This window comes from Cryptomeria japonica, chromosome 1 (genome assembly GCF_030272615.1).
Source record: "Cryptomeria japonica chromosome 1, Sugi_1.0, whole genome shotgun sequence".
NCBI lineage: Eukaryota > Viridiplantae > Streptophyta > Pinopsida > Cupressales > Cupressaceae > Cryptomeria > Cryptomeria japonica.
The window spans coordinates 142,146,525-142,159,704 of NC_081405.1; the positions used below are offsets into that span (position 1 = coordinate 142,146,525).

The 13,180-nt window shown below is 36.3% G+C and overlaps 1 protein-coding gene across 2 annotated transcripts in view; it reads right to left on the minus strand.

Annotated features, from left to right (window-relative positions):
* Window positions 1-10,067, minus strand: part of LOC131027600 (uncharacterized) — a 41,388-nt gene extending 31,321 nt beyond the window's left edge. Inside the window, exons 1-3 of one of the 2 annotated variants that reach the window (XM_057957673.2) lie at window positions 9,649-10,067; window positions 9,409-9,555; window positions 2,148-2,294 (exon numbers count right to left, since the gene is read on the minus strand). In XM_057957673.2, the coding sequence (XP_057813656.2) occupies window positions 2,148-2,294; window positions 9,409-9,555; window positions 9,649-9,688 (334 nt within the window). In that variant the 5' untranslated portion in view covers window positions 9,689-10,067. The remainder of the gene's footprint in view (window positions 1-2,147; window positions 2,295-9,408; window positions 9,556-9,648) is intronic. The other variant, XM_057957680.2, reaches the window with a different exon arrangement.
* Window positions 10,068-13,180: the final 3,113 nt, after the last annotated feature.

The following is a 13,180-nucleotide window of genomic DNA, read 5'->3' on the forward strand; positions in this document are numbered from 1 at the left end:
CATTAGTCAAATTTGTTTGATATTTCTCTAGAGAGTTTTAGTTGTGAAGAAAATTTTTAGATCTGTGGGAAAATTGATTCACCCCCCCCCAACCCCCTCTCAATATTTCAATGCTTTCAACCTGATCAACAATTGTAACGTCTCCTTCCCAAATTGCACTTTCACCTAAAAACATGAATTACACAAATTGGGGTTAGGGTTTCAACATACTAATCAACAACTTGCTAACAAATTGAACCCCTGCATGTAGATCCTGCACATAAAGCATAAGAACAAATACATATACATATTCATCTTATTGTTAGGGTTAGACAAAGCACTAAAATTATAATACATAAGAGTTGGAGAGAAAGAGACATGAAGGTTTGCTTGGAGCCAAATCTACACCAAGCCCAAGAGAGGTTGCCTTCTACAACCTTCTTGCTTCACTTGGCGGCTCACACTTGCTTGCCTATCAAGTTCGCTTCTCCCATGTCATTATGTCTTGCAGGGAATGGGTAGAGAATGTGACCGGGTTCCTTAACTCCTTCATGTAAGGGCCATCCAAGCTCTAGATGCCACTTTGGTCGTCCTAGAATGGCCTATTTACGAGCCCCTCGTTACCCCCTCATTACATTCCATACCCTACCTCCACAAGGGTGTATTACTAATGATGCAAACATATCTGAATATTATCTAAAGAAGCATATTTTATATTTATAATAACTGATGCATAACTTAGATAAATTATTCATATTTCATTATGAGTACTTCCCAATAAAGTATGATTGATTCTAACATGATAAGTACAGTCTTTCCTAAGCACATTATACCCATTGAGAAGCTATGATAGGAATATAATGGAATGCTGTAAATAGAGTAATGCATTTTCAATATATATTACTAATATGACAGCAGAGATGTATTGACTGATACAGCATACCCATATTAATAATGGTTGGCAGATTCCTTGTTCTTTTTGCAATGGCTGGGATTAGACCTGCGATTTCTTCTCCCTTATTTCTCCACTTAATGATTCATTTCTTTCCATATGATCAATGTGCCTGATCGTTGATGTATTAAGAGTGGATCTGCTTTCCTGAATTCTGATATATTGGTGGTTCCTATATGAATTGATTGAATTATAATTCCAATTGGCCTGCAATGAATATTATCATCGCTGTTCCTGATCTTGTCAATCTTTTGTTTGTGATGATTCAATTCTGATTCAAACAATGGCTTCATATGAGGGCTGATCTGAGGTTAGGTATCGCTGTATCTGCTATGTATTCTTTTTGCTTGTACAATGTTATTGGGATGATGCCATCTCTGAATAATTCAATATGCACCTGCAATCTTGTTTCTTGCTAATGGTGGATAAATTCCACTCTACTTGGCTGCTATAAGGCTCTTAGAGCACTTAAGTCTATAAGGTGAATAAATCGATCTGAATGCCCTCAACCACCCCCCCACAACCTCCCCCCACCACCCCTTTGGAGAAATGAAGGACTTCTCTTAATATGTAATGATGAGTTGCATCGAACCAACACGTCTCTAGCTATTCTCACCTCTTCATGTAGCTAATCATTTAACTAACCATTGTTTATAGTCTTCTTTCTTGGTTAGGGATTATCCAAGGTAGCACCCTTAATCCTTTGCTGATTATTAATTACCAACTTGTATTAGTGTAAGTATTAATCATATCTGTTCTATGATAGATCACTGCCTTCCTCAAGCGTATTATGTAATGACACCATCCAAGTGATGTAATGATGGTTCGCTGCTTTTTATCATATACATTGCTAACTTCATAATCTCTTTTCAATTGCTCATCTTGCAAATCATATTGCTACCAACAGAGAATCACATCACTGCAATGAATAAGACTATTTTCAGGGCTTACATGCTGCTCTTCATTCACAATGAATCACTGCTCTTTCCTTGTCTTTGTAATGGCCTGTTCATGTCTTGTATCATCTATAAAGATAATACAAAGAGCTTTCTTTTACTTGTTTGGTTCTAGAGATTTACAATTTGGGTGGAGACATCACACAATCTTACAATGAATCTGTCTTACTCTTTTTCCTTTGTACAGTAGTGTTAACTTTCTTTACTTTCTGGTTAACTTTATAATTCTTGGCCTTTTGTTTGGAAGACTAACTTCATACCTTTTCTTCTCCTCCATGCAGTAAGCTTGGTCACATACTTCAACCAAGTCATTTCGATTGTAAGTAACCACCCTCTTTCAATTGTTAGAATCAATCCCTCTAAGATACTTTGTGAACACATCCTCCTCATCCAAGTCCATGCCATTCCTACGATCAATAGAAAAAACACATAAAGCAAAGCATCAACAGCCAATGCAAGCACGGGAAGAAAAATACATTAGCTTTACAACCTAAACAATATCCTAAGTATAGCACTACAAATACATGTACAATCATAACAAAACCCTACGCAAGCTAAAAGTGGCAATATAACTATAGGCTACAAAAGAAAAGTATGCATAGGCCTTCCAACCAACCAAACAAAAACAGCCATAAACCCAACACAAAGAACAAACCACTTAATCATGTTTTGTTATCCCCATCTCACCATTCCTACACTTAGTAAAAGTCTTTCAATGTTTAAAACCTCATGTGAAGACCACCATACCACAAACATTTACCAACTTCACCAGAAGCACTTGAGGACCAACCACTTTCTCTACACCATGGAATTTAATTCCTTTCAATATCTCAACATGCCTAAGAGCCCTTACAAGCTTATTACTGTCCAAAACAAGCATTGGTACTCACTAACCACTTCCAATGTCCCCCCGATGATGAGACACAACCATATCTTTTTATGACTATACTAATGTCCTTGCAAAAAGCATCCAAAGCACATGCCACATACACACTCCCCATCACTGCCAAAACCCTCGAGTTCAACTGACTATGGTCAATATTATCATACCAACAAGCAATTTCTCCATCCTCCCCCTAGCCTAGGGTGACAAGATAAATTCCTCCATATTATCCTCTGCCTCGATATCGAAAGTGTTGGTGTTGGAAATAAGCCACACCCGGACCGACGATGGACTGGTCCAAGAGGGGCCAGTAGCTCAATGGTAGAGCACTCCAGCAGTGTATGGAAGGTCCTAGGTTCGAGTCCTAGCTAGTCCATGTCTCAACATGGTATCAGAGCCGGGTCCAGGCTAGGAGCCCCAAGCACACGAGAGGTGTGGCTTAAGGGGGAGTGTTGGTGTTGGAAATAAGCCACACCCGGACCGATGATGGACTGGTCCAAGAGGGGCCAGTAGCTCAGTGGTAGAGCACTCCAGCAGTGTATGGAAGGTCCTAGGTTCAAGTCCTAGCTGGTCCATGTCTCAACAAAAAGGAAGAAGCAAATCAACAAGGCTATTTCTTACCTCTACGTCTTTAACCACTCTCTTGAAATTTAGCACCATTGTTGCACAAGACATCAACCCTTAATGCTGCTTTTACCACTTTAGTAGACCCTTCGAGCTGCAATTTAAAAAAAAAATGAGGCAATAGTCTGAAACATTCTCTCATGCCTTTGGTCCCTATCATGTGCAAAGCTCTCCATTCTCTTAGTCCTCGCACGAAAATAAAAAGTAATAGCCCCAAAGCAAAGAACAAAGAACATATACCAAATACCAATAGTACTGCTTGCCAATGCCATCAAGAAAATCATACAGCCACTATTTGTCCTACTGTAGCCAAAGGAATCATGAACAAGAGAGGCAATGTGAAAATTATACTCACGGCCACATTTTGCTCTCTATATGCATGAACAAAGTTGATATATGTGAGTTTATCTAGTAAAGAAAGGACTCCCTATAATTAGGCTTTGAGATTCCAATTGGGGCAATATTTCTTGTTAACAGCCTCAATTACAATTTAAGAGTCACCCTCCACCTCTATCTTACAACAACCTGCAACATATACTGCCTTCAATCCTCCCAAAAGGGCCTCCCATTGAGTGCCATTATTTGTCTTTTCCCCAAACATCAAGATAGCATTTCAAATTGCGTAGCATATCTCAAAGGATGAAACCAGCACCTGCTTCCCCTAAATTTCCTTCTAGGTACCATCAAAACGTTTATTTGTGCTGCAGATCAACAATTGAGAACCCTCAATGGGTGTCAATTGTTGCAGCTGTAGAACAACTCTTAATCATTTTAAAATCTATTGCAAGCAACTTCAACACTTTAATAAAATTAAACAAAAAAATATCAAATTTCTTGCAGAACAACCAACAACTTTTATTGAATTGGAACAAACCCAGAATCTTTACAATCTGCGACAAGCTACGGGAAACATGAAATCCAAAACTAGCTTCCTCAAACTATATATTGTCTCCAACATATTCACAACTTTAGGAAGCCCATTGCAAATCTGAACATAACACCTTCAAATCAGCATTACACCTCCATCTACAAGCATTTCCTTCCACTGAAATCACACAACTTGGGGACTAGAATCTTTTCTTTTGTATTCTTCTTCATGATTTTCAACTTCTCCACTTTCAGCTTCCTCTGTCCCTGCTCTTTCCTATGCATCCAACAGGTTTTTTAAAATATACAATTTTATTTATTTTACCCTCCTTATTTTGGGCATTGGAAATCTCCTAACCACACCTCTTGCAAGTGGCAGGAAAGAACTGTAACTCTTCCCAAAAATTGCAAATCTGAACACCACTCCACTCCTGCAACTTCCAGGCACCTGGGACTGAACATCACCCAAAATAGGGGGCATTGGAAATTCAAATTAGAGCACATGAAGCATTAAATGACTACTCACTTGCCTGGCATTGGATTATTGCCATCCCCAGATTGGTGAAAAAAAATAGATAAATAAGCGAGCAACAATTAAAACAACGTCTTCCAAAACATTTAAACCATTAAACTTCCCAAATTTATAATTCAACAACCTTCAATATGATTTAAGTGTTCAAAATGTACCCAAATGCCATTTACAAAATTGCATTGAAAACTATTGACAGACTCCTTTTCCATGTTTAATTTGACCATGCAAACATTTTCCAATTGCTCTGAAAACTTGAACATCAAGAGTTCCCACCTTCATCTATAGGAAACCGTGTGTATCAAAATTTATCTACTAGGAATAACATACTAAAAATCAAGCCAAAATCTCAAAAAAGACATATTTAAACACTAGGTGCTTCAAACCCAAAATAGGGGCATTGGATGCTTCTGCATAAATTTGCACTGTCAAGGCTACCATTTATTATTTCTAGATTTTGAAGCTACCAAACAATCTTGTTCTACATCTATCTCATGACTCTTATCTTCCCTACTATATGATATCCCTTGAACGGGAAATTTGCCCAATTTGTTGTCTGTAATACAACCATTTTATTTACTAATTTGTTTTATCACAAATGGATGAAAACTACTATGAATTAATTATATGAACTCATCCCAACTGTGTACTATAGGATTTTTTTTAAAACACAATTTACACTATTGTGCACCCACCGTACAAAAGTACTGTTCCATTTTGAGGCATAAAAAGGAAATTCTTTGTGCCCCATCTACTGTATGAACACTAAAATACACTTCTAATTGCTTGATCCATGAATCTAACTTCTCAGCATTTATTTATCCATCAAAAGTTCTTATTTCTGCTTTAAATGGACCTGAACTTTTTTACTTCTTAATTTCATATTGTTCTTTCAGAATGTCTTCTGCATTTCTACTTTTTTCATCTTCTTACCCAATACAAAATTTCTTGGCAAGGATTTTACCAAGTCTCCAAAAGATGATTGTTCTTATGTCATTTTTGATCATTGCCTTGACATATGCTCCTGTTGTTGGACCAACCACTGTTGGTTTTTTGTTATTCCCTTCATTTGACTCACCACTACAATCACTTCTGCATTCAACTCCTCCATTTGGTCTTTTTGTGCTCTTGTTGTTACTATCATATGCACAAAAAGTTAAAACTCCACAATTCCACAATGATCAAATTGCACCAATACCAAATTTGCTCCATAAAACCTTGAAATTTGAGTATTTCAAAAATCGCAATTCAAATTCTATCTTTCTATTTGCATAAACATATGCGATACTTTAAGAGGTATGAATATTGTGAGTATAATCAGAAAAAATAGCTTTAAAAAATGGAAATGGAACCGTATCACACAACACCAGAAATGTATCCTGTGAGGCAAAAAACCAACTTTTGGTAGTGGCAAATCCCTACTACCAAATGGAATTAATCTAGGAGGAGTACAGCAAGAGGGTGCAGCAGTAGTAGCGCTTTACTCCTTTGCCCATATCCACTGAACTATGAACATCTGAAACTTACTTCCAATCCTTCTCACTACAATACTCAAACAATCCTCTCATGCCTTAAGACATACTCCCAACCCTATTTAAGTTTTTCTAAAGACGATGACATGTTTTTCCGGACCCAAGGAGACACCTCTTCCATTCTGGAAGTTGAGAAATTGCCTGTTCAATCGAGATCTCACAGACTACTCTGACAGTGATGAATTCGCTTCTTCAGAAAGCCAGGCAAATATGTTTTTGCTGTGGTGTATGACAAATTTGCCGCAGTGATTACAATTTTGCCACCTACACAAACCAGATTTCACTAGAGTACAAAAACTACCTATTTTGTCTCTGAAGTTAATTTCCATGTTCATACTCTTGCTTTCTGGGTTCAAATGACTATTTCTATTCCATCTTCCTGATCTTTATGGATCAAAATACCTTGTGGGTCTCACGAGACATCTATATAGATAAAAAAAAATCTATTTTTGAAATTTTGTCTTTTGTTAATCAGTGAAGCCCAGGCTTGTGGGTCTGTTCGCTTTTTGGTTTATTGGAGATACTTTTTGTAAGTAAACTATTTATAACACATGCAAAAGACAGAAGAGTTAAAGTGAGGAAAACATTATTGATTATACATAGACTCTTCAAGAGTGGAGTAGACGATGATTTGTCAAAGCAGGTTCTTGTGCACAAGTTTGTAGGCTTTATAGGGCCAAGAGAGCGTCCATACTGTCTTAACTTCAGTCTGAGCCTTAAACCAAATCCTCTCAGATAAATCCTTTTCTATGTATTTTACAATAATATTAACATTCTGCTCTCTTTCTAAATTTTTATAGAAATCAATTCTGGAGTTAAGCTTTTGCAGTTTTTCAGATTTTCCAATTTAATGGTATCATTCTCTGTCGTACAGCATAAGGTTTAGAAATATTTTATTTTAGTTTGGTTTATATTTTAAAGTATAAGGTAAATATCAGCAAAATTCTAGAACTACTAATACGTCAAATTTCAGATCTAGGTTTTCTACCCAGGATTTAAAGCTGCAGCCAACTATATTTCAATTCACAATAGTGGTTTTTCAATTACTTTCATCACCTTGTATAGTATAATCAATAACGGGCTCCTCTTCTAGCCATCAAACAGATGATAATTTAAGGCCCCAAAGTGCATTATCAATCGATGAAATCATTACAACCCCTTTGAAACAAATGAAAGAAATCATGCATAAGTTTGTCCAATGACTGTGCTCACGAAAGAACCAGAAAGACATGATAATGCCATAGAAGTTAGAACTGTATAGGTAACAGCATGATGGAAATCAAAGACTTAGCAGAGACTTCAGCAAAGACTTCAGCAGATTTGAAAGCATTTCCAAAGAGTTAAAATATGATTGGTTTTCAGGAAAGAGATGGTATGGCATAGAACGGTATAGGTAACAGCATGATGGAAATCAAAGACTCGGCAGAGAATTCAGCAAAGACTTCAGAAGATTTGAAAGCATTTCCAAAAAGTTCAAGTATGATTGATTTTCAGAAGTGTGTCAAAGACTTCAGCAGATTTGAAAGCATTTCCAAAGAGTTCAAGTATGATTGATTTTTAGAAATATGTCATGACTTAGCAATCTGAATATTATGAAAAATTCATAACAATTGACAACACCATTATCATCACAGTTTGAAGGAGAATTATTGCCGAAAACCAAGACAAGTTCTCTTTTCAAAATTATTGATAGAATTATAAGTTGATTATTATAATAAAATTCCATCAATTTTTATACAGTTATATTTATAAATATAATGCAATTTTCATCTTAAATAGGAATTATAGTATTAGGGCAAAAATCAGAAATGTTCTAGAAAGGGACATTACACACATTTATTGAATTTCACATTGAATCTTCCACTAACTTCGCATGCTATTCTTGGCTTAACAATCTTATTAGGAATTCAAGACTCGTCAGTTTTATTGGGGTTGGAGAATTCTTGTCGTCTTGAATGCTTGTCATTCTTTTCAGCGTTGAAGAATACTTACAAATTAAAGATATTCACCTTTAGTGGCAGACCTTAATGAACGGGCAAGTTAAGTAATTACTGTGAGTTTACTATTTTCACAGATTTCTCAAGAATCTTAACTTGTATAGTTTATGTTTGTACTATTTTCCAGAAGTTAAAGCTAAACACGAAGGCATTACTCACCATATATATATACTGAAAATTCATGTTACGGCTGTCTTGAGAATATCTAGCAATTCAATTGAAGTTGCACTGTGATGCTGTAGGAAGGGTGTTACTCCAGATCCAAATCCCTCTCTAATCACAATAAGGCATTCCATATCTAGAGCAAACAAACAACGTGATTTTCTTATGACGAACACACTCTAAGAACCTTCAACTAAAATATTAAGAATGAGATCAAAACATATGCTATGCTAGAGTGCAGGCTTAAGATTGTCGCCAAAGGATGAACCATACTAGAATGCAGCCAAAGCATACCCCATACAAGAAGCAGGCCTCAAGAATGCGGTTGAAGCATGACCCATACCAGATACAATGTGGTCGAGGTGTACAACATACTACAAGATGGCCTTAAAAGTGAAGCCAGAGCATAACCCATATTGCAACGTGGACGAAAAATACCCGATACTATGAAGTATAAAGCACCATTAAGAATGTAGCTAAAGCATACCTTATTCTATAAGGCAGCGTTAAAAAACTATAACCAAAGCATACTACATACTCGAATGCAATCTTCAGAATGTGGCCTAAGTTTATCCCATGCTAAATGCAGTCAAAGGATGTGGCCAGAGAATACCCCGTGATGGAAATGTGCAAATAAGAATGCAGTTAAAAAATGCGCTCCGTCCCATTCTTGTATGAACTTCCACTCATAACCTCACCAAATATATACTAGAGATTTTTTGGTTTATTTTTTTCAAATTGAACAAGCTTAGTCCACACTTCCTTAAAAAGAAAAGTAAATCGGACAAGAAAACATTTAATGAAAACCAAGATTTGAAACGCACGGCTTATAACCGATTCAAATAACAAGGTTTAGTCCCTTATTTTAATCGGAATGTAAAAACAACCTCTAAGAAAAGAATTAAAAGAACACGCCAAGAAACTCACCGCCTACTACGAGATTTACAGCTAGCAAGGCTGGCCAGGCGTATCTGTAGCGGCTGATGAAAGATTTCTTGTGCGATGAAGCAACAGTATCAGTTAAGTTTGATTCCATCACTACTTTTGCTCCTGCACCTGCTTTTGCTACTGCACCTGCATTGCCCGTATTCAAATTATATCAATAAGAGATCAACATATTTTCATGTGAACATGCCGAGCAAAATAAATAGAAGGCAAATGACATACCTTTCTTGGGCTTGTTCTTTAAAAGCTTTGGCGGACCCATGATCTGTCTCCTTCAAAAAGCCAAGAATTGTTAACCTTTAAATACTTCTGTGAGGTTTTTAGTGGCTTCTGTGAGGTTTTTAGTGGCTTCAATCTTCCAATTCTGAAATTAATGGCTTTAAACATTTCCACAAAACTGCAGAAACTCCATAGCATGAAAGCCCTTCAGACTCAACTTCTTTAAATATTGCCTCACTTCATTCAGAAATGATTCCGCAGTCGATAAATAATCCATGGTTTTGATACTCTTGAAAGCAAGCGTTTGGCTCGTTTGAGTCTGATGTTTAAGGTTTATTTTGAGAGGAGTCCTCTCATTTACATCTAATAGATTTTATACTATCAATTGCACTTTGGTGTGCAATGGGTATTGCTCAATATGTCACATTTATTAAAATCTTTGAAATAGGAAGATAATTGGAATCTATTATCAGTAGGATAATTCTAGGGAGAGAGGGTAGAAAGGAGAGATAGAGAGGGAAGAGAGAAAGAAGAAAGAGATATAGATAGAGAGATAGGGAGATAGGGGTGGAGAAACATATGGATAGAAATAGATATAGATGAGTAAGACATAGATCTAGAAAGAAATATAGATAGAGATATAGAATATGAGAGAGAGGGAGATAAGTGAATAAGAGTGAGAGGGGAAGGGGAGATAGTTCAATAGATAGAGAGGGATAGAAGGAATTTATATCAATAGATGGAGATATACATAAATGGGGAGTGATAAGGAGTGATAGGGAGAGAGATCTAAAGAGATGGAGGTAAATATAGATAGATAGAGAGAGTGGGAGGGAGGGAGAAAGAAGAAGTGTGTGTATGAGTGAGAGAGATATGGAGAGAGGGATAAAGATGGAGATAGATATATGTTAAATAGGTGGGGAGGGAGAGAAAGAAATAGAGAGGAGAGAGATGTATGAAGAGGGAGTGATAGGGATAAAAAGGATGAAAGATAGAGAGATATAAATTGGGAAAGATAAAGGGATGTGAAATAGGGTTAAATATATAGAGGGAGATATGGAAGGAGGGAAAGAGGGAGAGGGACAAATAAAGATAAAAAGAGGGAGACAATGAGAGAGGGGATACGGAGAGATAAAGACATAGGAAGTAATATAGAGAGAGAGATTAAGATATAGGAAGTAATATATAAAGAGAGGTAGAGAGATGGATATACAAAGGGGTAAAGAGTGAGAGATAATGTATGTGATATATACAAGTAATAAAGAGAGAGGGAGAGATAGAGAGACAGAGAGAACATGGACACATAGAGATAGACATAAAGATAGGGAGGGGAAAGCATGGAGTGTGTGTGAGTGAGAGAGATGTAGAGTTAAAGATAGAGAGGGTTAGGGGAAGCAATGTGGATATATGGGGAGACATAGATAGGATAAAAATAGGGAGAGATAGAAAGATAGATATAATGAGAAAGATACAGGGGAAAAGAGAAATACGAGGAGAGGTAAGGGGATAGAGGAAGATAGATATAGAGATGGAGATTGAGATGGAGCAGATCCTTTACATCTTTCAAATACACATTTCTTAGTGAATTTGGTTTCTACATGGACAATAATATGCTCCAGCAAAGGTATCAATAGAGAAGTATAGTTCAAGTCAACTATGCATTCACATACACTGATCTGAATACAAGTGAAACAAAACCTTTGGATCAAGAAGATAACGAGGTTCCATTACGAACAAGCTCATTGAATGTTTACAATAGGGATGGAGGGAGAGGTAGGGAGAGAAAGTGGGGAAAGCAAATGAGAGAGATGGGGGGGAGATAAGAAGATAATTTTGCCCCTGAAAACCATTGTACATTAAGTAGCAAAAAGAGATTCAAGAGCATAGAATTGATTACACGTTCAAGTGACAAGTGATGATAGTTGAAAGGCCACTAAACCTTGTTATATGTAATTATGTTTTTTCTATCTTATCTCATAAAAGTACCCTTCAAGATAGTATCTCAACTCCACTCTTATATGGTCAGGGAATCAAAGTTATCTTTTCAAGTGGACCTAGTTTGTTTTTCTTCTTGTTTTTGCCTTATCTTAATTATCAAAAGTTTTAATTTAATTACCTATACTTAAATAGGGAGATTGATGATTTATTTTTTATTATATCTTTATGATAGATTTTACTGGTATGAATTAGATCATTTACTTGTGATAGTTTAACCAAATGATAACTTCTAATTTAGGTATACACTTCCTCATAATATTATAATCTAATATATAATAATAAATATACATGATCCAAATATTTTTTGCATATTTAAAATAAATTTGATCGATCTATATACCATTATTTTTTCATTGATTAAGTAACCAATTGTTTTATTTTTAGTTTAAATGTTAATTATTTGTATTTATACATAATTTTCTCCTCTAAAAAATTACAAGATAATGCATATTTAGTGTTTAATAATCTTATAATTAGGTTTTACTAATAAAATAAATATATCTGATCGAGAAAAAAATGGAAACTGGATAAATGGCTTTGCATATCATTGGACAACGCAGTCGCCAGAATAGGGGTTTCAATATGCACAATATAGGAGCTCCTTCATCGGCCGGTAGGGCTCTCCCTCTACATAACCAACCATGGCAAATGGTGAAAAGTAGGTGAGTTTCTAGAGCTGAAAGAAGGGAGGCTAGGGTTTCTACAGATCTGTTGAATGTTTGGGCGGTTCCTATTACAACACGAATCCCAGGCTACGCCACAAACGAAAATTGCATCCCCTTAGAAACTAGGGCAACTACATCTGGCCTGTGTCAATCCCTTCAAAAGCCCCTGCGGATTTCACAGCCACACATCAATCAAGCGGAGGGTTTCATAAAACATACCGGTGGTGGAGGAACGACCCTGCCACATCGACGCCACAATGTAAAAAATACCAAGCTTGCTCCGATGATTAGGAATTTTGTTAACCATGTAAGTAATGTTGCCCTCAAGGCAAGAAGGAGTGAGTGTGTTCTAAAGTCGGTAACTCCCAACCTAGATTGCATTAAGATTTCTACTCCCAGTGTCGCCCTGGAGTTGAGAAATTATTGCGAAGAGCATGGGCTTTTTGCAAAGTGGGGAGGAAATGACCAACCCCTTGCAGAAATAGCCAAATGGTGGAAAGAAGCATTCCAAGGACAAGTAAGTATCACTACCCTAGCTAATAATTTTTTGTATATTGAATATCATAAGAAATCGTTGAAATCTAAGCTATTGAATGAAGAACATGTTTTTTACAAAAGAGTAAATTTCAATTTTATCAAATGGTAATCCAAATTCGATGCTAAAAAAATTGAATTCAAATCGACCTCGAAATGGATTGAAATTCATAGTGTTCTTGTTGAATTAATGCATGCCAAATTTCTCAAAGAAATTGGGGATAAATTAGGCAAATTCATACCCGTAGAAGCGAATTGGTCGGAAAAATTCAATATCAAAATTTTAGTAGAAGTAGATAATGGTATGAAGAATTTAAAGAATATAACCCTAGATACAG